Raw genomic sequence first — 21,168 nt, 5'->3', positions numbered from 1 at the left:
TCTTACACGCATATCTTTACTAAGTAAAGGGAAAGTCGTTTAGTTGTCTAATATTTCTCTGTATTTTACTTTAAATCAAAGTTGCATTATAAAACCAATTTGACGATATTCTATATTTCACATGGGGTCAGAATACTAATGGACAGAATCCTTTTGACAGGTATAGTATTTCTGCTGAAGTCAAATAGCTTTGGTTCCTCTAAAAATCCCCTGATCTACTCTATGCCATCTCAGACTGTTCTAAATCTATTATCTGTGTCCTAAAAACTTCTGAGGATTAACCCTGAATTCACATCTCCACCATTTATATAAATGTGAAAGAGAGAGGATCATATGCTATCTCGCTTGACTTCAAAAAACATCAATTGAAGTGACCATTGAACATACCCAGTTTTGGTCATCAAGCTGTATTTGCTCATCATTTATTTCAATGACCTCTAGTTCCTCAGTGTCAATGCCACTGCAGTCATTTCAAATGCTTACAGGGGTTAGAGCCAGCCAAGATCTTTGTGATTCTCTTGGCCTTTTCCCTGTGGTCGTTAATGACTGTTGCCAATGGAGTCCTCAAATTTGCAGTCCTCATGTTTGCAGTCTAGCCAGCCTGGGGGAAATAACCTAAAGGGCTCACTCCCCAGCTCAGTCTGCCCCATCTTTCAAAATGATTACAAAACTACATTTGCCTATAGTTCCCTGGCCAAGCCTAAGTGCAGACGAGGCTGGGAAGCACCTTCTCTTTCCTAGGCACAGTCTCACTCCCCACATCCTGGTTTTGTTTTAAGGAAGCAGATAGGACAGTATATAGGTAAATGACAAGTTCTGTCACACTACAGGTATTTTGAGAGTAACTGATTTGTTACAGTTAAGTGAAATTGTTAGTAGAAGCATTTTTTGGAATGATAGTATGCTTTCCTATAATCTGTATATATGGATATATTTTGAAATATATATAATATAGAATTTTATCTACAATTAGAATATGATTAGTTCTTCTAAACAAATATATTTGAGCTTAAATATTTTGTTGAGTGTTACTTCTATCTAAACAGCCACTTTGGGGAACAGGGCCTATATACAGTACATAAGTGGCATGAACAAGGACTTTAGGATCATAGTTAGTTTCACATCCAAGTTCAGTGACCTTGGACAATCTTGTTAACTTATGGAGCCTGAGGTGTTTTCATTTGAAGGGTAGTTATAATACTTAACTAGCATTATTACAAAGGTTAGAGATGATGAATGCAATGTGCCAAGCTAAGTAACCTTCAATAAGTTGTTACTGTGATTAATAATTAAAGATTAACCCAGTGAAATTAATGTGGTCATTAATAGGTGGTTCAGTCTTTCGTCTGTATCGTAACTGAAATAAACATGTTTTTGTAAATACTGATGTAGTCATTGTAAGTTTGCAAATTATTTCTTGTCAGGTTACTAACAGGAGCAATAGAATGGAAAAAAGTACTCTTCAAAAAGGTGTCATTTGCTAAATTTTGTTTGATCATTTTTAACACATGGCAGGTTTCTAGACTTTTTAGGAGAGAAAGATAAAAGAATAAAGCTAGAGCCAGTGACTCTGCCCCTAGCCCTGCTCATGTAATTTTTCTTAATACTTTAGAAGATTGTGCTGTGAACTTCTTAAGTGCTATTACCACTCAACGTGAATTCAGTTGTTTTTCTGTCTGCTGGTACTTCATGATTGTTTCTCTATCTAAAGATTTTTCTTTTAAACCCTGCATTTACTTTTGTTATCTTATAGATAATAGGGTTGTGGGATAGTTTGCTTCATTATGTGTATTTTTGTAGATACTTCTTTTTATTTGCTGTCATCTGTAACAAGTGTCCAATTTGAAATGAGAAGTGGGAGAATCATGTTATAGTTAAGGTTTCTGAAGCCTGAATTAACTTTTGATATAAGTGATTTTTATAATTTGACAAAATTCTACAGGTTATTATTTCTCATGCAAATAGCAATTTATATTGAATTTTAAGTGGTAAACTCTTCATTGACTCAAAGAAGATAACACATTTGAGAATTTAAGTGAGAAACCAAAAAGTAGTCAAATTGAAATTAAAGTAACACAGACTTCTTTTATATTCATTTGTATATGGTTTGCATGTGTTTTTCACTACTTTTTCTGAACTGTTATTTGCAGCTGGATATTGTGTGATTACATACATACTTGGAGTTGGAGACAGACACCTGGATAACCTTTTGCTAACAAAAACAGGTAACAAATAATGGCTATTAGCAGGTATATACATTTTATATGCCAATGATGTTTACTCTGGAATCTGTTTAGTAACAAAACAAGTTGCATAAGTGAAGATAAATTGTATAGGTCTTAAAAGTCCCTTTATATGGTATCTTTGAAGGATACTCCCATCCCTTACAAGAATCACTTTAGTAGTAACTACAGATGGTCATCTCGTCCTTACTTCTGAAAATGCCTCCTTTCATGTAAAGCCCATAATGTATGCAAGGAGTCGAGTCTCTTACTGTACAGCTAGAGCATTAGAATGTTCTTTCTCTTACCAAACCGTACTTAACTCACATTAACCCCGTCTTTATTTGTTTTTCCCCTTGGAGTTTCATGGAATAATCGTTCTCATCCCCCTCTTCCTGTTAACTGTTGAGCCCCTTGGCTTTAACACTATCTCTAAGCAAACAACTTCCAAACTTACAGCTCTGTGTACTTCAGTCCATTTCTTACCACTTACTTGGTATCCCAATTATGTGGCCAGTTATAAAAATTGTTCCCTTCTTCCACTACCTGTGTAATAATACCTGCTGCTCACTTCATTTTTTCCATCTCAGTAAATTGCAGCATCATCCATCCAGTTGTTCAAGCCCCAGGCTCAGGAGTCTTTTTTTTTTTTTTTTTTTTAAGATTTTATTTATTCATGAGAGAGAGAGAGAGAGAGAGGCAGAGACAGGCCGAGGGAGAAGCAGGCTCCATGCAGGGAACCTGATGTTGGACTCAATCCCAGGACTCCAGGATCACGCCCTGGGCCAAAGGCAGGCACTAAATCACTGAGCCACCCAGGGAGCCCCACCAAGGAGTCAGTTTTAATTCTACTTTTGGTGTCATCTCACATATCAAATCTATGAGCAGAATCTGGTCTACTCTTCTCCAAAATGGATTCTGAAGTTACTCAACTCTCTTCATTTCCACTGCTTTGACCCCATTTGAAGCCATCAACATCTTTTGCCCAACTATTTGAATAAAATCCAAACTCTTTACTGTGATAAAGTTATGGCTTGCCCACACTGACCAGTTTGAATGTGTGAATGTCAGACCACTCTTGCCTCAGGCAAATGTCCTTGTTTTTCTCTCTGGAAAGCTCTTATCTCAGATCGTTGCATGTCCAACTTTGTTATTCAATCTAAATTCAAGTGACATATCCTTAGAATAGCCTTTTCTAACTCTGGTCTGAAATGGTATGCTTGCCATACCACCCTTCTCCATTACTCTGTTATTTTGTTTTCTTTACTAGCCAAAGCTCTCTTTTTCAGATAATTTAAAATTTAACAAATATTTATTGAGCACCTACTATGTGTCAGGTATTGTTCTAGGTTTAGGGAATACTAAAAAGAACAGAACAGATACAAATCTAGGTCCCTGTGAAGCTTGTTGACTTCTAATCATCATCACCTCCTCCCATTCGGGATGCAGGTTCCATGAGAGCACAGGCCTTGTCCATCCAGGTTGTTACCATGCCTCCAGAGCCTTGAACAACACCTAGCTAAAGTGATTCGTAAATCACTATTAACTTAATGAATGAGTAAATATTTCTGCTCTCTGTGTAGTCTTTTCTTCTCTGGGCTAAATAATTCAAATTTCTTTAGCCTTCCACAGAAAATAGATTTGAAATTACTCTTAAAATGGTCTCTCAGGTAAGAACATTTTTGTTTTGTTAATATTCTTGCAGGTTATGATACCAAGAATTTAACACATCAAATGTAACAATACATCAGATGTGTCTAATTATTAATATATACTTAACCCTAATAATTCACATCATCTGGAATTTAATATATTCAGTTTTAATTAGTGTGAAAAATTATCTGTGGTAGAAATTGCATGTGGGAACATGTCTGTCTGTGTCAAGGCCAGGCAGTCCCTTTGGTAACGAGAACCAAGGAATGCCATGGAGCTTCTTGCCAAATTTGCCAATTTAGCAAAGGATATTTATAAAACATTACAGTGTGTTTGGAGAGAGAATGTAAATTGGGAAAAGTTTTCCCGTATTCTTCCTTAACTCTTCATCTTCAGTTAAATTTTTAACCACAAGAATCAAAGTACCAAAGTGATTCCATTTGTTTTTGTGTTGTAATCATTTTATAATTACAATGGAATTGTTCGTTGTATAGAGTGGCATTACATTTATAATGTGATTTTCACATATTTTGTCTTTCCTTTTGAAATTGATAAGTAACAGACCTTTTTCTTTTGGACTTTGAAAATTGCTTTGTCGTATGTGTGTATGTGTGTGTTGACCAGGGATATTTTAAGAATAAGATTTGGAAAGTGGAGTCTATTTAATATACTTCTGTGGTCCAGGCTAAATGGAAATGGAAATATAAAATTTCAGAAACAGGAAGTTTTAAGTGTCTTGTCACCAGTTTTCCACTAGAGGGTGCTCCAAAATTCTTTTTAAAAATCTAAAACTGCTAGGTGAGAGATATATTCTCTTTCTTTTGAAACATTCCTTTTAGTTATTTTTTCTTAACTAGTTATTTAGTTATTTCATCCATTTATGTCATACAGTTATAATTTTAAGTCTTACTAGGATAAATGTTTTTAATTTTCAAGTTCAGTTTGAATGAAATTAGATTATGTAAGGAAACACCAATTATGTGAAGACAAACAAGTATAATGCATTCCTTAACTTCTAAAAATTTATAATGATTTATTTTTTAATTTTTTGTTTATAGTTATTTTTAAATGAAAGTATATTTAAAGAGGTTTTAAGTTATATTATGTACAGTGTAATTAGACTTTGTATAGTATAGACAACTGTTATATATTTAAAGTGATTTTTGAATGAGGTTCATTGCAGGAAATACACTTCAGTATTTGTAGTTAAAAATGCCTCAAATATCATGAAGCCCTTCCGTTGTATATTTTGGATCTGTTATGCCTTCAACCCAGACGATAACATGTTAAAATTTTAGACTGGTTTATATAACATTCCAATCTCAGTCTTAGTGGAGCAATTTTCTTAATAATAAATAACATTTCTCCCATTTTTCAAAGTAAAATACCTTTGGTCTTCTGTTTTGCCAGTTTGAGTAGATTTAGTGTTTATGACTCTGCTTTGGGATGAAAGTGGTTTAGAATGGTAATCAGAGTTCCACTCATTCCCTGTATGTCCAGTTCCTAGGTATGTGAGATGGAACAGAGAGGAAGAAGATACCTAAATTTCATTTTATTGAGGATCTCTTGGGGATTTGCCCACAACACATTCTTCTACCTATAAATTTAGGTGGGACACAAAAGAATTAGATTGATAATTTGAGGAGTGTGTGAAGGAAAATGTTTCACTGCATAGAAAGAATTGTAAAATGTATACAACAATAGTGTGAAAAAGTGCAAAATAGAAGTCTCGATTCCAGATTTCCCAGAAACTTTTGCCAGTATTTATTGAGCTGTAGATACTTCAGCTTGGTGGAAGTATCCTCAGCTTGTCCACCAGAGGGCAATGTGTATCCACCATAAATGTGAAAGTCAGGAAATTCCTTTGTCAGTGTATTGCCATGTGATCACTTATAACATTGTTTTCCTGAAGCAGATTTGGAGTGAATGGTGTTTCACTTATTAATGTAGTGATATAGCATTTTCTGGGCAAGACATTAAAAATTTAAGCTCTAGAATGGGATTGGAAAACATGCAATTTTTTTTTCAGAGTTGGTGTCCTTTGAGGAAGTTTGCATTTATTTATTTATTTACTTACTTACTTACTTACTTTTATTTTGTTGAGGAGACTTTTACAAGTTTATCCAGGGTAATTCAATTGTGGAAGGGCTCAAATGGAACATGATTTGAGTTTATCTCAGTTCTAGGGGAAGTTTTTTGTTTTTGTTTCTATTTTTTAAAATTTCAGGAAAAAAAAGGACCAGTATAAGTGAAAAACTATTGTTTATGATATACAGACTTTACAATAGGGTGAACATTTAATATTAGTTTATAAGTAACTTAAAAACATTCACACATGAAAACAAGAAGCTAGGTGTCTCTAGTAATGGGAAAGTTCTGTATAGGTCCTAAGGATGGTTCTTACAAATATGGAGTTGTCCATTTTTTGTAGTTAGAAGAGTGGTGGCTTTTTTTTTTTTTTAAAGATTTTATTTATTTATTCATGATAGTCACAGAGAGAGAGAGACAGAGACACAGGCAGAGGGAGAAGCAGGCTCCATGCAGGGAGCCCGACGTAGGATTCGATCCCGGGTCTCCAGGATCGCGCCCTGGGCCAAAGGCAGGCGCCAAACTGCTGCACCACCCAGGGACCCCGAGTGGTGGCTTTTTATCTGTCTTATAGCACTTTAGAGTAATAAATACTGTTTGAACCTTTTGTCAGAAAGCTTGAAGTTGAGAAAGTCATTGTTATCATAATTGGGCACTTTTCTGTATCATTCTTTAATTTTATGTGAAATTCACTTCCTTGTTTAGTTCTGAGGAACAGCCTCATATAGGAGTTAATATTCAGGCTCTAAAGTAAAAATTTTTGGGTTTAAGTTTCCCCTCCACCATTGGGTAATTTTGGGTAAGTTGTTTATATCTGTGACTCAGTCTCTTTTCTGACTGTGCAGATAATAACCGAACCTCTCTTGTGATAGTGTGAAGGTTGAATGAGATAATATGGTAGAGTTTTTGTATGTACTGAGCATATAGTAAACATTCCTTAAGGCTGGCTAACTGTTATGGTTGTTTTGTTTTACTACCAGAAACTAAGAATGCTTTCCTTTTTTGGCTTATGTAGGTTTTTTTTGAAATCATGGTTTTAGACATAAAAAATAACACATTTCAGAAATTCCCTTTTGTCTCAAGTGGCTCTTTATTTTAGTAGTATAAGAAGGTTTATTAATTAATTTATTAATTAATTTATTTTTGAGGTGGGGTCAGGCAGAGGGAAAGAGAGAGGGAAACAGAATCTTAAGTAGGCTCCAGGCCTAGTGTGGAACCCTGACGTAAGGCTTAATCTCATCACCCTGAGATCATGACCTGAGCTGAAATCAAGAGTTGGATGCTTAACCTACCGAGTGCCCCAGATCCCCCAGTATAAGAAAGCTTATAAAAGAGACACAGTCAATTTGATTATTGATTTCATCTTATTCTTACTGTATTTTAAAGTAAACTTGATATATTTTTTTTAATTTTTATTTTATTTATGATAGTCATACAGAGAGAGAGGCAGAGACATAGGCAGAGGGAGAAGCAGGCTCCATGCACCGGGAGCCTGATGTGGGATTCGATCCTGGGTCTCCAGGATCGCGCCCTGGGCCAAAGGCAGGCGCCAAACCGCTGCGCCACCCAGGGATCCCTAAACTTGATATTTTGAAAAGAAACATGTTTCTTTTTTCCTCGGGGAAGCACAGTAGTTCAAAATCTAAAATAGAATTTATTTACTATTCAAATGGTGATGCTTCCTAAGCTATCTGTATTTAAGTTAATTAGTTTGGTAGGTAAAATATACTCTAAAATATAACTTATAGATTAACTTTCTGTATTTATTTATTCCCTGGAACTTGAGAAAAGGGAGCATAAAAAGTTTTATGCAATTATTAGGCACCCAGTAAATCTTTTAAAAGGAATAAATGAACTAAGTTTTTCATGTTATTTTCACCCATCTTTAGCTTTTCTAGAAAAATGTTTCCTACCTAAATTTATTTTTCCTATAGACCGTGAATGTTAGTATTATTTGCCAGTTTGATTGGTTTTTCTCAATTGATGTATGCAAAAGAGAACCAGGCACATAAGACCACCCCTTTTAATCCATAAATACTTTTTTAGTCTTTATTAATCATTACTGTAGATGCTTAGGTAATGAGAAGGACTTACCTTCATGTGAATAGGTTTTTTTTTTAGACATTATTTAAAATCTGAGCTTTTGAAAGTTTCTTGAATATTCAGTATCAGAAAGTCAGTCTTCTTATGTTTACTGAAACCTACCATAAAGAAAATGTTAATAGTTTCTATAAAGGGTTCAGGTTTTCTTTTTTTTTTTTTTTAAGTTTGTTTTAAAAAACATTATTTATTTTCATTAGAAGTAATGAAAAAATGATAAAGTGCTATCTACTCTTTGTGCCTAAGGAGCTGGAAATTACTTACTTCATGGAGAAAGTAACTTAGTTTGAGTCATGAAGAATGTATGGGTTTCTATGGGTTTCAGACAAGTGGAAAAAAAGCACACATTCTGGTAAAAATACTCAGAAGCTGAAATAAACAGTGCCTTTGCAAGTAATATATAGGTTGGTTGGATTAGTTTAAGGTCACATTGTAGAGACAAATCAGTTTACGTCCTTTTGTATCACCTTTTATATGGCAAAGCTTAATTCAATTATTGTAGTAAAACTAGATTGGATACTACTTTTTTTTTTTTTAAGTTTTCTTATCAGGTGACCTATTTCTTAAAGCTGAGTAGACACTGTATTTGTTTTCTTTTGCAATAAATAATTTTGGAAGGAATTAGATTTTGATATACTTTAAAGCATTCAAGTTCCACCATGGACTAGCAACCATAAATTAGATTAGTAAAAAATTACTACATTTTTATAGTGACCCTTTGAACAAAAAATGTGTCAAATTTTAAAGTAATGAGGTTGTACAACACAGGGAAACTGTAACTATTAGTATTGAATATGAGTTTTAATTCATTGAGATGATTCACTTTGCCAGTGTCCGTCCCCCGTTCCCCCCCCCCCCCCCGCCCTGCCCCCCCTGCAGTGACCTAACTGCAGTTGAGAGTTCTGTTTGTCAGTAAAAAAGTCTGTGAGAAGTCCTCAAGCTTTGGCTTATATCAGTATCATCTAGAGAGCAAGTTAATACAGATTGCTGGGCCTCAGGCTCAATTTCTGATTCAGTACATATGATAGGGTTTGAGAATTTATTTCTGTAGCAAAGAAAACTACCCATAATTACTTGAAAAGATTATTAAAATTGTCCTTCCTTCTTAAAAGTCCTTATCTATTTGGAGGCAAGATTCTCTTACTTAAAACAATATATCATAATAAATAGAGCAAATATGAGAATCCAGCTGTCTATTAAGCCAGACATTAAAGAGATTTGAAAAATCTAAGGAGTGCCACTCATCTCACCAGTTCTTTTTTTTTGTATTAGAAAATAGTTATTAAAAAAAAAAAAGAAAATAGTTATTAATCAGGAAAAAAATGTTTTAATTTTGTTGATTTATTATTTTTAGATTCATATCTCTAAAAGGTCTCAGTTTTCATTTTAAATGCAGTAAATATCAATAGAGGTAGCCCAACTAAGGCTTATGTTGGATCTTTACTGGTTTTTAAGAGTATAAAAGGTCCCTGAGACAAAAAGTTTGAGAATTCATTATCAAAGGCCATTTTTTTTGTTGTTGTTTATCTTCAAAGGGTTTCTGTTCTGCTTTAGACATTAAAATAGTTCTCCAGAAGAAAAGAATACTTAAAGGAACAAAACCTACATTGGCTTTAATGATTGTAGGAAAAATGAAAACATAGAAGATTTAAAAATGTGTTTTTCTAGAATAGAAATGGACCATAGAATCGCATATACTAAAATGTGGTTTGCCTCCTTTTCATTAGTTAGCTTTCTTTTGTGCCTATTCTTAAGAAACCTAAGATCTTAACAGTTGAATGTGAAAAAAATTATATGAAATATTTAGCAGATAATTGGAATGTCTATACTAGTCTATAATTAGGTATGTCTTACTGTTCTTCATTACTCAAAAATTATTACTGAAAAACATTTTGTTACTGTGCTTTTAGCTATAAGTGAAAATAGCTTTAACCAAGTATATTCTAAGGCTTAACTAACTAATAAGTATTGGGAGCATTGGGAGTGTATCTTAGGGAGTATTTTTAATTCCAAAAATAGAGGTTCCATTGTATCAATAAGTAGTTGTTCCCCATCTTCTCTGTTTCTAGGTTTCATGGTAAGACAACTTCAATATCCACATAAGAAAACATAAGAAAAATACAACATTTATGTAACACAGGCATTTTGTGGAAAAATAGTAAAATGTCAGGTTGTTTGCAAAGAAACTGAAGAGTGGGAAACTTAAGTTAATAGAGTAGAGTGGCAGGGAAGAATATTTGAATTTTGGATTGTGTGGGATTTTCCAAAAAATAGAGTGTATTATGGAGAAAAGAGAGTCAAAGAGAAGAATTAAGCTTAGGTGTAAAAAAATGTAGTAAGTACAGCTTTGAGGTTGGTCATATATAATTATTAGATAGACAAAGGGAAATTAAAAAAAATAACCTCTACTATGAAATACTATTTACTTCAGCAGTGTCTATTCTCTTTAACCCAAGAACTACACTCTGGACTACAATTTTAGAGATAAGTTAATGTCACTTACTCAAATGACAAGAAAATTTAATTAGCACCTCTTATTCCCTTTGTACTGCAAGTCAGGGACAAAAGGCAATTACAACCAGCATTCAGTTTGTTTTATGTACACTTTAACTCTTGACTGTTAATAGATTTGTTAATAGATTTGAATAAGCCCATACCTCCTGAATATCTTGATTAAGCATTTTTTTATTTCATGAAGTGCATGTTTTAAATCATTACAAGTTTCATTTTAGACATTAACTTTTAAAGAACCATTCCGTTTGGTATCAACGCGGATGAATTTTCTTAAAACATTAATAGCCTCTTTTCAGAATACATGACTCTTTGAACTTGCAAAACATAATAATGGTTTCATTGTTAGATATTGAATCTTTTATGCCTTAGAATTAAGGAGTAATCCTGTTCTTTGAGAGTTTTCTTACAAGAAGGTTAGAAATATACTCTCCATTTGCAAGCAATGATGCAGAGCTGACATTGGAATTCCAGTAATGGGTGTAGTGAAATGGAGAAAAGTGGAGCTAAGTTTCCTATTAAAGGATGGAGCCCATTAAGTAAGGCATGTATGATGGCTGATACAGTTTGATAGTAGGATAGTATGATTTATTTTTAAAAATCAGTTTTGAATCAAAGATGGGTCAGATAGGTTATCTGCTCAAGTGCTATGTATCATTAGAAACATATATTGGTAATGAAACAAAACATTTTGTTTTGAAGATTCATTTATTTCACAGAGAGAGGGCTTGTACGAGTTGGGGGAGGGACAGGGGGAGAGAATTGTCAAGCAGACTCCCCACTGAGCACAAAGCCCAACATGGAGCTGGATCCCATGACCCTGAGATCATGGCCTGAGCCAAAACCAAGAGTCAGATGCTTAACTGACCGAGCCACCCAGGTGCCCCAAAACAAAAAATTATTTAAAGAATTAAACAAAACCAAGGAAAGTTTACCTCTACCTATAATATTGTAAGCTTCTCATCTCTTTTCCTCTTGAAGAGTAGAATGGTATTCGTCTAACAAGTGGGACCTTAGAGTGAGAGTAAAGCACAAAATGAAGTGCTTAGCTTAGCTGAACAGAGAATACATGTATTGTTGAAGTCAGTGAAATCCTTAACAGAATTTGATTAGGGACTTTTTACCAACTCATGGAAAATTCAGTGATTTTATACTCCCTTGAACTTTTAAAGAATTAGGAGACAATGCTTCCCTTGTAAGCACTACAGTTATCAAACTCCTTATTCTAAAAATTGTTTCTCATCTTTTTTGGAATCATGGACTTTCCCTGGGGAATTTGGTGGAGTCTATGGATTTCCCCCCAAAATCAATTTTATTGTGGCTAGGGACCTGTGAAGCCCATTTTGGAATTCTGAAATGGTGTTTTTCAATCATGAGTAATACACAGAATTGTTTTAAATAGAAGTGAGATCCATTGTATTGACGTTACATTTTATAATCTTAAGTATATATAATATAAAACCTGATGTTGACTTCTTATGCATCTACTCTTCTATAACTATAAAGTAAAAACAGGTTTATGAATTAAATCATGTTACAGATTAGCAAAATGTAATCCAACAACATTAACGTGACAGATGAAATAATATTGACACGAAATTGTCATTTGTAGTATGAGTATGGTATAGATAGTATAGTATGGGTTCAGAGTGCTGTTAATTAATATATCCCATGTGAATATTCTTAAACTACTTTTCTCTACTTGAACTACTTTATAACCTTCATTTGTTCAGGATGTTGTCATGTAATTTCAAGGTATAACCAATTGTGCTTCTGTTAGTGTTAGCCTGAAGTAATTGAAGTAGCCTTGTTGTTTAATACTAACCCAGTCCAAAACACTGAAATCACAAGGTAGTACTAAGTAATAAGGATCTAGGTGATCCAGACTCAGCATCTGGTAATTTTATTATAGATCTTCATGGAAATAAACATACAAAAATTTTAAAACAAAACAACTTCCCATAAGAACTGTTTTCTAGAAGGAAATTTCTTGTATTAATGTTTTTAAAGTCTAAGCTGTAAATGTGAATTTGAGATAACAGTGGTTATCAGAATAGTGCAAAATAGTCCAACTAAGTGCTTCTGAATGCTAGGCCTTATCCTAGGTTTCAGTACTATACAAAAATAAAGCAAGATTCTTGATTATAAGACTAAATGGTTCAGGAAGAGTTTAACCTGGGGGAGAAAGCTAAATGAAGAAATAGTTTCATTACACACTTGGCTGAAGTGTTTTGATATGAATAGGTGGGGTAGGAGCCTCACTAGTAACTCTTTACCAGATGGATGCTGATGTAGGTTGCCCTGGTGTGAGCTAGAGAAACCATTTCACTAAGCTGTTACTTTTTATTTTGAGAGCAAGGCTGGGGTGGAGGAGGGTTTGAGGTTGGGGGTTGACAAAGCCCTTTTTCAATTCTCTTCTGGTTCCTTGCTCTCTATATCTAATTATAATTCTTTATCCCTCACCTCCCCCAGCTGTCATTTACTCTACTTGATATACACATTCGTTTAAAAAGTTCTTTAGAGACTTCCATCAGTTTTCCAATTTGAACAGAACATTTTAATCCTGGTATAAGCTTTAAAAAAAAAAAAAGACAAGGAGATGATGTGGATAAATGGAAAACTGGTTTTCAGTAGAGTGGTTACATTGATAATGGCCACTTATTCTATAACTAGATGATGATAGTGTTTAAACCTTTGGATACTCATTCATGTGTAAGCTGTTGTTTCTCTTTACATATGAACTTTATATCATAGATGTAGTACAATGTCCACTGTCTACTCCAGACAATTTTCAGTGTAGTTTTCTTTGCTGTTGTTTGAAAACAGTACCAGTATCTACTTTGAATTTTACTTAAATTTAATATCATTATTGCCTTAAATTTTCCTTAAATTTGGACTTTTAAAATTATCTGGCCTTGACAATCTGAAGTTCTTTCTCATTTTCACAGTTGTATAGGATTTCCAACTTACTGTATTATTTAGTTTTTCATTGTAAGAACAATGCCTGGGAGGAGTGGCAAATAATAAGACTGCTTATCCCTTTAATTCCTCGCACTTGTGATCTCAGATATAAGAGACGTAAATACCAGTTCAGTATATTTTAAACATCTTTAAAATGGTAGTTATTAATGTTTATTTTTGAACAGAGTTCAGCATTTTAATTTTTTTAAAAAATGGTGATTGAAGTATTGAAGTTAAACATTTGTAAGTATCTTTAAGAGATCTGGTCATTAGATATTAAATAGCTTGATTTGGTTTTGCATTCAGACTAAAATGATTTTTTCCTCTTAGGGACATAGCTTCTAAAATGGGACAAGGCTATGGATGTAACTATTCTTGACTTAAACGAAGTTTTTTAGTTATTTTGCTTGACACACTCCTCTATAGCTTAGTTGGAAATAATTGCCGTAACAGTAGACATTTAGACTGTTTCCTGATACCTGATCAAGTGAAACAAGGTGTCAGTTGTACTCAAGAGCAGTTACACTGCTGACTCAGAGGGCCCGCCATACATTACTGTTCACTTGGGACTCCAGGGCCACATCTAGAGTCAGTTCTGTGCCCATCATTGTTTTATATTTCCAACAGTGACTAAATGTTGGAGGATAACATTTACAAGTAACAGTAATAATGCTCAGAGAAAGAGTAGAGGTTTTAGTTAATGTGTTAGTGGATAGAATTGATGTATAAAAATATTTTACAAGATGGCAAAAGTATATCCAAAGTCAATACATGTACTTGAAGAAGGAAAGTTTTTGGCTGCTGCCCTTGAAGGGGATGATGGGTTGGGGTACCTAAGCTTCCCAAATACAATGGTGAAGGATAGGTTTTCACATAAAACAGGTTATATATTCTAAGACAAACAAGAGTGGGCAGATTGCACTAGGGAGATTTTTGGATAGCTTTTTAAATGAATTAATTTCTTCATTTGATAGTGAGTGCTTACTGACTGCCAGAAACTATTCTGAGGCTGGGGATACAGCAGTACATAAAATGAGCATAAATGTCTTCTTTGGGGGGAACTTGGGTTGTGGGATCCTGGCGGCTACTTTTTTTGTTAAAATGTATGACTTTTTTATACTACTTGTAAGTCAGAAGATGCTTTATGAATTCAATGGTGAATCATTCTCTAAAGTGAATGATCAGTCACATTCTTACCTATCTTGTCTATGAGTTTAGGTAACTGTCCTAGGGTTTGTTGTCATAGCACTGCAGCTGTCTTCAGCTCTCGACAGACATAAATATTGTGACTTCCTACTCTGAAGCTACTGAGTAACATGGATTAGTTGAAAGTGGTTCAGATGAAGCTAAGAATGTAATTTGAAATTTGGGGGATTTTGTTTTGGCAAGGGGAATAGTGATAAGTTAAAGGATTCATCTCAGGAATACTTAAAAGACAAGATCTTCTGCTTTTGAATGGAGTTTGTGTAAACTTTTAGCATGAGAAATTTGCTATAAGATACTAATTTCTGCTAATACCTTAAAAAGTTATCTAGCCTCCAGCTGTCTTTGATTCTGGAGATCTGAAAGTGGAATATAAATTAATATTACTCTGAGATTATTTTAACTGCAGTTTCATCTGAATAAATGTAAGTTAAAATGAACTGTAGTATACTCTGAAGATCACTCCCAAGCCTGAGTTAGATGATTAAACAATTTAATAGACTTCATCATGAATTACTATTTTTTATGGAGACTGCTTATGCCAATTATATGACCTATCCCCGTCTTAGTTTTTAAAGATAATTCTGGAAACAAATGAGTTTCTCATCAACATCCAGGCAAACTTTTCCACATAGACTTCGGATATATTTTGGGTCGCGATCCAAAGCCTCTTCCTCCTCCAATGAAGCTGAATAAAGAAATGGTAGAAGGAATGGGGGGCACCCAGAGTGAGCAGTACCAAGAGTTCCGCAAACAGTGTTACACAGCTTTTCTTCACCTTCGAAGGTAAGTTAATTTGCTTGATGTAAAGAATTTTGATAATTTCATTTTGTAGAGCAAGAAGAGTTGTTTAAATGTATACATTCTTTAGCATCACTCTTTTCCAGAATGACACAGGGAACAGTATTTCTTAATGCACATTTAATGTTTATTTTGATGAACAGTCTGATAGCAAAAGAAAAAAGAATTTCTTGCTTTCCCACTAATTATATGATTACTAAATCCCACCAAATAGGAAGCTGGCATTATATAAGATTAGGTGAACATGGAGGTTTCAAAATCAGTGGGTTAAAATCATTTTAATAAAATATGTTCTGTGTGCTTTGCCAGTGCTGGGAGAGAGAAAAGATTAAGCAGCTTCGTAACCATTCACATCTCCCTGAAGCCAGTCTTGAAGGATTATAATCACGATATTAAGTTCTTTTCCGTCTCCCAAGCTCATTTCCTTCTTCTTTATCAAAGAATGAAGCATTTAGCTGGTTTAAAGTGATACTAATCCATTCATTTTTATTCTGTAGCAACATTATCAGCCTTAGTTTTGGTGGCTCTTCAGGAGCTCTGAGAAGTTTGTTAAATGATGGAAGAATAAATGTTACATATAATTTTGTCTCTTTTTAGCACCTCATCAGTTATCCTGCTATAAGACAGTTGATTTTTCTCTATCCCTTCTTCTTTCTCCAATACCATTCTATTTCCGCTTTCTTCATCCTAGTTTACTTAGGACTTAACATCATATATCATCAGGGAAAAAAAATAATGTTTGTTGTGATGGTTAGTAAAAAATGACAGGATCATTTGACCTAGCTTAACTTTGCAGAAACCCCTAGCCCAGGAGACGTACCTTCTTTCACCTTTTCCCAGTGAAAATATAACCGACACATAATAAGTTGCCTATGCATGTGGGCTCTGTCTTGTCTTTGTAACCTCGGCTACTCATACAGTGGTTAGAACATAGACATTCTGTATGTTTATTAAATGAGAACCTTTGGTATCTATATGAGAACCTCCAGAACTTCTGCTTCGTATCTGAGATGAGACCATGTTCCTGGGTGATGTCGATGCTGCTGGTCCTAGGAGAATGGCTGTACTCTGTTAATCAGATTTCATCTTTGCAGTGACTCATTAGGCCTTCATTGTTAACTCAGTCTGTACCATGTGTCACAAACTATGCCGTACATTTTACAAATAGCCACACTATCCTTTAGGTGGCAGAGTGACTCAGTTTTACTGACCAGAAATGCTAAAAGAATAATGCTAGAAGAATAATGAGAAGATCAGTGCTCTTTGATTTGTCTGGTGATACAGAAGCACTTTCAGAGAGATGAGATGAGAGTTCCACTTTAATATCTGGGATTTTTAATTTAAAATAGTCAAAGCCTACCAAAAACTAGATGGAACCATGGCATCTCAGTGACGAGGCGGATGGAATGATATGAAATGATAACTAGAGAAATGTCACAGGTGCTCTATCTTACTGAAAGCAGAAGGAAAACAATGTGCTTTATAAACTGTCATTGATAATGGATTAGTAGCAATTCAGTAGAATGAGAAAACAGGCAGGTTATTAATGTGGAGCCAAAGTTAACTTTTATCACTACTAAGAAAAATCACTAAGATGAATCTAAGTAAGTTTATGTTAAGTCTTCATGAAAACTTTATTTTTTGTTTTTTAAAATTTCACTATAGTTAAGTTGGACCCTAATCTTTTGATCAGCATTTCTTTTTTTAATTTTTAATATTTTTAAAGATTTTACTTATTTATTTTGAAGAGAGAGAGAGTATAGTGGGGAGGGGCAGATGGAGAGGGAGAGAGTCTCAAGCAGACTCTGTGCTGAACACAGAGAGCTGATGGCAGGGCTCAGCCTCATGACCCTGACACCGTGACCTGAGTGGAACCTAAGAATGAGATGCTTAACCAACTGATTTGCCAGGTTCCCCCAATATTTATATTTTGTTATATTTTAGAATATGGTTTTGTTAGTAAAAAAAATTGGCTTTATGACATAAGAATGAACCTGATACTTAGAAGTTGTGTTTAGAGCTAAGATTATTTGGCACTTTTTAAAATTAGGGTTTGTAGTAATGACAGACCACCTTCTTTCATGGTTTTTGTTAATGGCTGATCGTTTTCTGCAGCAAGAAACCATTCACTAACATTGGACTGTGTAAACACAGCAGTCCTTTTTGAACTAAGTAATGAATGATTGCAGTTGTGTAGATGACAGAACACATGTTATGGTGTCGTTATGATTTTCTTGTAACAAAATACATGATGAATCAGTATCCACTACACCAGTAATTAGTTGGTAAATTTGGTTTTTGAATGCTGTCTCATGGTAAGAGTAATGCTAAAATATTTTAAATGTCCAAGGGAAACATAACTCTTTCTCTTAACCCATGTCTATGCCAAACATTAATAGACACTTAGGATACAGAGATGGCCTAAATTTTTCAGTAAAAATTCTGAAATTGGGAATGCATTCGAAAGTTTTTACATTGAGAATGTTTGCATAATTACCAAATGGCCATGATGTTATATTGATCATACTTCCTTTCATCATTAGCTTCACTGTTCTCCCTCCTTCAAGTAGTATACTTATTAAATAAATCTTTTTTTAAAAAAATAGGATTCTTTTTTGATATTTGTTGGATGCAAAGTGAATATACTGTAGGGGAAATAGACCTCTGGAACACTGTAGGAAACCTCACATGATACAGTTAAATGCATTTCTATTTCTAATGTTGAAGGTTTTCACTGAACAATTTAGACGTGACTTTTTATTTTATTTTGGTAATGTTTTTAAAGATGTCCAGTAATCTTTAAATCTATTTTTTTTGGGTAGGATATTGAATGACTAGTCTGTTTAATATATACTTTCTGTTAGGGTCACATGCCCTATCTTAAATGGAAAAATGCAGGTTCATAGCAACAGAGGTAAAAGATTAATACAGTTAATGTAGTGATAGATTTTCTATAATGTAGTTGGGTGTTTAAACTTATAGAATATCCTATTTTATATTTATTTACATTTTGTTTTCTTTTGCTACAATAATAGAAGCATGGGTGGCTAAATTAAAAACAACAGATGTTCCAGAAAACATTAATATTTTCCTTTTAAAAGAGAAGCACACATATGCTTCCATGAAGGCAAACATTTTAACATAGATCCTGGCTGTCCATTAGAATTACCTGGGGGAACTTTAGGGAGAAAAATAGTTTGGGGGCCAGTCAGATTTACTTGGTCTGGGCTTGGGCTCAGGCGTTAATATTTTTAAGAAGCTCCCAGGTGAATCTAATGGGCAGCTTTGAGAACCTCTGAAATAGCCCTTTCAAAATTGAGCCTTGCATTTCCCTCCCTGTGTTACTCTGGGAATCTACCCTGTGATATATTCTGATATTCCCTTATGGCAAGATTGGGAAAAAGTGTCTAGTCAACAGAGCAGAGTGTGAATAATTGAGGGTTCATTGAAAGAGCATGTTTTTTTAATGACCTAGCAGCTGGCTGTACTCTGCTAAGACCATGGTCTTACAGCCCTCTCAAGTGGATCTTCTTTGTTTCCATATCCTACATAGCTCAAAGCTTGGTGCCCTCGTTGCTCCCTATTGCGTTTCCTTGCTTGCTTAAAGAAGAGAAGCAGAGGCACAGACATCATGGGATCACACCAATAGATATCCTCCCCATTGCTACCATCATGCTCTGTTCTTTGAAAACTTGTGTTGCCTTCTTCACAACTGCTGCTGTGCCCTCAGCATTCATGTGTTGAATGCTCCAACCACAACCGATATCTGAGTGCCACCTTCTCAATGTAGAGCCAGCCTTGTCCACTCCCTTTCATCAGTACCATTAATTTAGCCCTCCAAAATCTCAGTTTCAGGCTTTTCATTCTCTGACCAGCGTTTTCTATCCTTACAGCTTATTTTTGCATTATACTCATTCCTTAGAAGTCTGTAACCTCATTGATATATCCAGTCTTGTCAGCATTCCACCATATAAAATCTACGTGATATTCCTACTTTTCTCTTTTCTCCACTGAATTTTATGGCTTCAAACTATCATTGCTTTTCTCTCTAAACTTTCTTACACATTTTTATCCAATCCTATAACCTTACCTTCTGCTACTTCATTTCTCATCAGAACAGTGTGCCTTCCTATTTCATGTGTACAGTGCAGCAACTGTATGTTACTGAAGTAAAGCCAACAGCCATGGTGTTCTCACCATTGGAGCTATTTTGCACTCTTCTTTCCCCCAGAGCACGTTTTGCAATGTCCAGAGACAGTTTTGTTGTCACAATGAGGTGAGTGCCACTGACCTCTAGTGGGAAGAAGTCTAGTAAGTAGAAGTCTAGTAAGATACTGCATTCTTGCCCTAGTTCTTTATTCTCTTTCATAGCCCATCTCCTTTTAAAAAGGTCTGTTCTCACTGTCTCCACTAACTTGCTTCTTCTTCTGCCTTCAACCTTCTCCAGTAAGTCTTCCAGCCCTACTCTGCTATTAAAACTAATTTTATCAAGATAAACAGTTACCTATATGAAATCTCATGGATTCCTAGCATCTTTGACACAGTTGAGCACTCCTTTGTCCCTGAAAACCTTTCTTAAGATTTGGTGTAACCCACTCCTCTGTTTCCTTTTTGCCTTGCTGGCTACTTTTGCTGCTTTGCTGATTTCTTCACTCTGCTGTCTGACCTTTACGTACTGAACTGTCTAGAAGTTTCATTGTCAGTATAAAGCATTTAGTTCTGGATTGTCCCCTCCCCTCCCCTGCATTTTCATCCAGACCTGTGACTTTAATTAGGATCCAAATGCTGATGTTTTGAACTGATGCCATCAGCCCAGATATCCCCTCTGAGTTCTCTGTCTGCTTGACATCTTGACTAAGAATCTGGTAGGCATTTAAATTCAGTGTGTCTAAAACAGAACATTACTGCTTCCCTGTCCCAAGTCCTGCTCTTTGCTCATTCTGTTTCTTATTGTGGTGAACAACCATAGTTTCCCATTGCTTAGGCTCAATCCTTGACATTCAGTTCCTCTGCCTTCTCCCCCCTACTTCGTTGAAACCCATCAGCACTGTCTGCCCCTCCATCTCTAAACTACAGCCTGAGAACATCTTTATTGTTTCTTTCCTACCTAGACATCAGTCAGATAGTTTCCCTGACTCCATTCCTTTTGAAATGTGTGTATCTCCTACTCACCTGGTAGGGGAGATACCGTGATCATGAAGGTAGTTTTCCAAGGGTGAGCCTTCTTCATTGTACTCCAAAGGTGCCTAACCCTGCAATTTCCCCAAATGTGGAAAACTCAACTGCATAATTTGTGCTAGCGAGGGACTGTGTTCGCACTTCCCTTGAAAAGGGTAAAACAAAAATGTATATCCGAGTGTGTTGCTCCACACTTTAAACTCAATTGCTGCTTCCCAGCACAGTTAGAATAAAATCAGACCTGCCTAAGATGGTTGATGGTTCCTTTCCCTACCCCATCAATCTCTGACCCATTTCCCTATTTTTTGTTTTTCTTTTTCTTAAATCTTTCTATCAGTCAGCCAGGTTTGAAATTATGTTATCATTGTATTTTGTGAGTTCCCATCCCCTTGCCCCATTCCCTTGCAGAATGTCCACTTCATGAATGTAGGGACCCTGTTTGCTCAATTCA

General features: G+C 35.0%; 1 protein-coding gene and 1 non-coding gene across 2 annotated transcripts in view; both read left to right on the top strand.

The window, feature by feature from the left end:
- PIK3C3 (phosphatidylinositol 3-kinase catalytic subunit type 3) overlaps positions 1-21,168 on the top strand; it is a 136,886-nt gene that overhangs the window by 99,044 nt on the left and 16,674 nt on the right. The window contains exons 21-22 of the mRNA NM_001287160.1: positions 2,151-2,225; positions 15,356-15,524. Coding sequence (NP_001274089.1) covers positions 2,151-2,225; positions 15,356-15,524 — 244 coding nt within the window. The remainder of the gene's footprint in view (positions 1-2,150; positions 2,226-15,355; positions 15,525-21,168) is intronic.
- LOC119872746 lies at positions 20,704-20,867 on the top strand. The gene has a single exon (XR_005362776.1). It is a non-coding gene; the product is annotated as a U1 spliceosomal RNA (small nuclear RNA).

The sequence above is a fragment of the Canis lupus genome, chromosome 7 (assembly GCF_011100685.1).
Source record: "Canis lupus familiaris isolate Mischka breed German Shepherd chromosome 7, alternate assembly UU_Cfam_GSD_1.0, whole genome shotgun sequence".
Lineage (NCBI taxonomy): Eukaryota > Metazoa > Chordata > Mammalia > Carnivora > Canidae > Canis > Canis lupus.
This window is presented reverse-complemented; position numbering and strand designations above follow the sequence as displayed.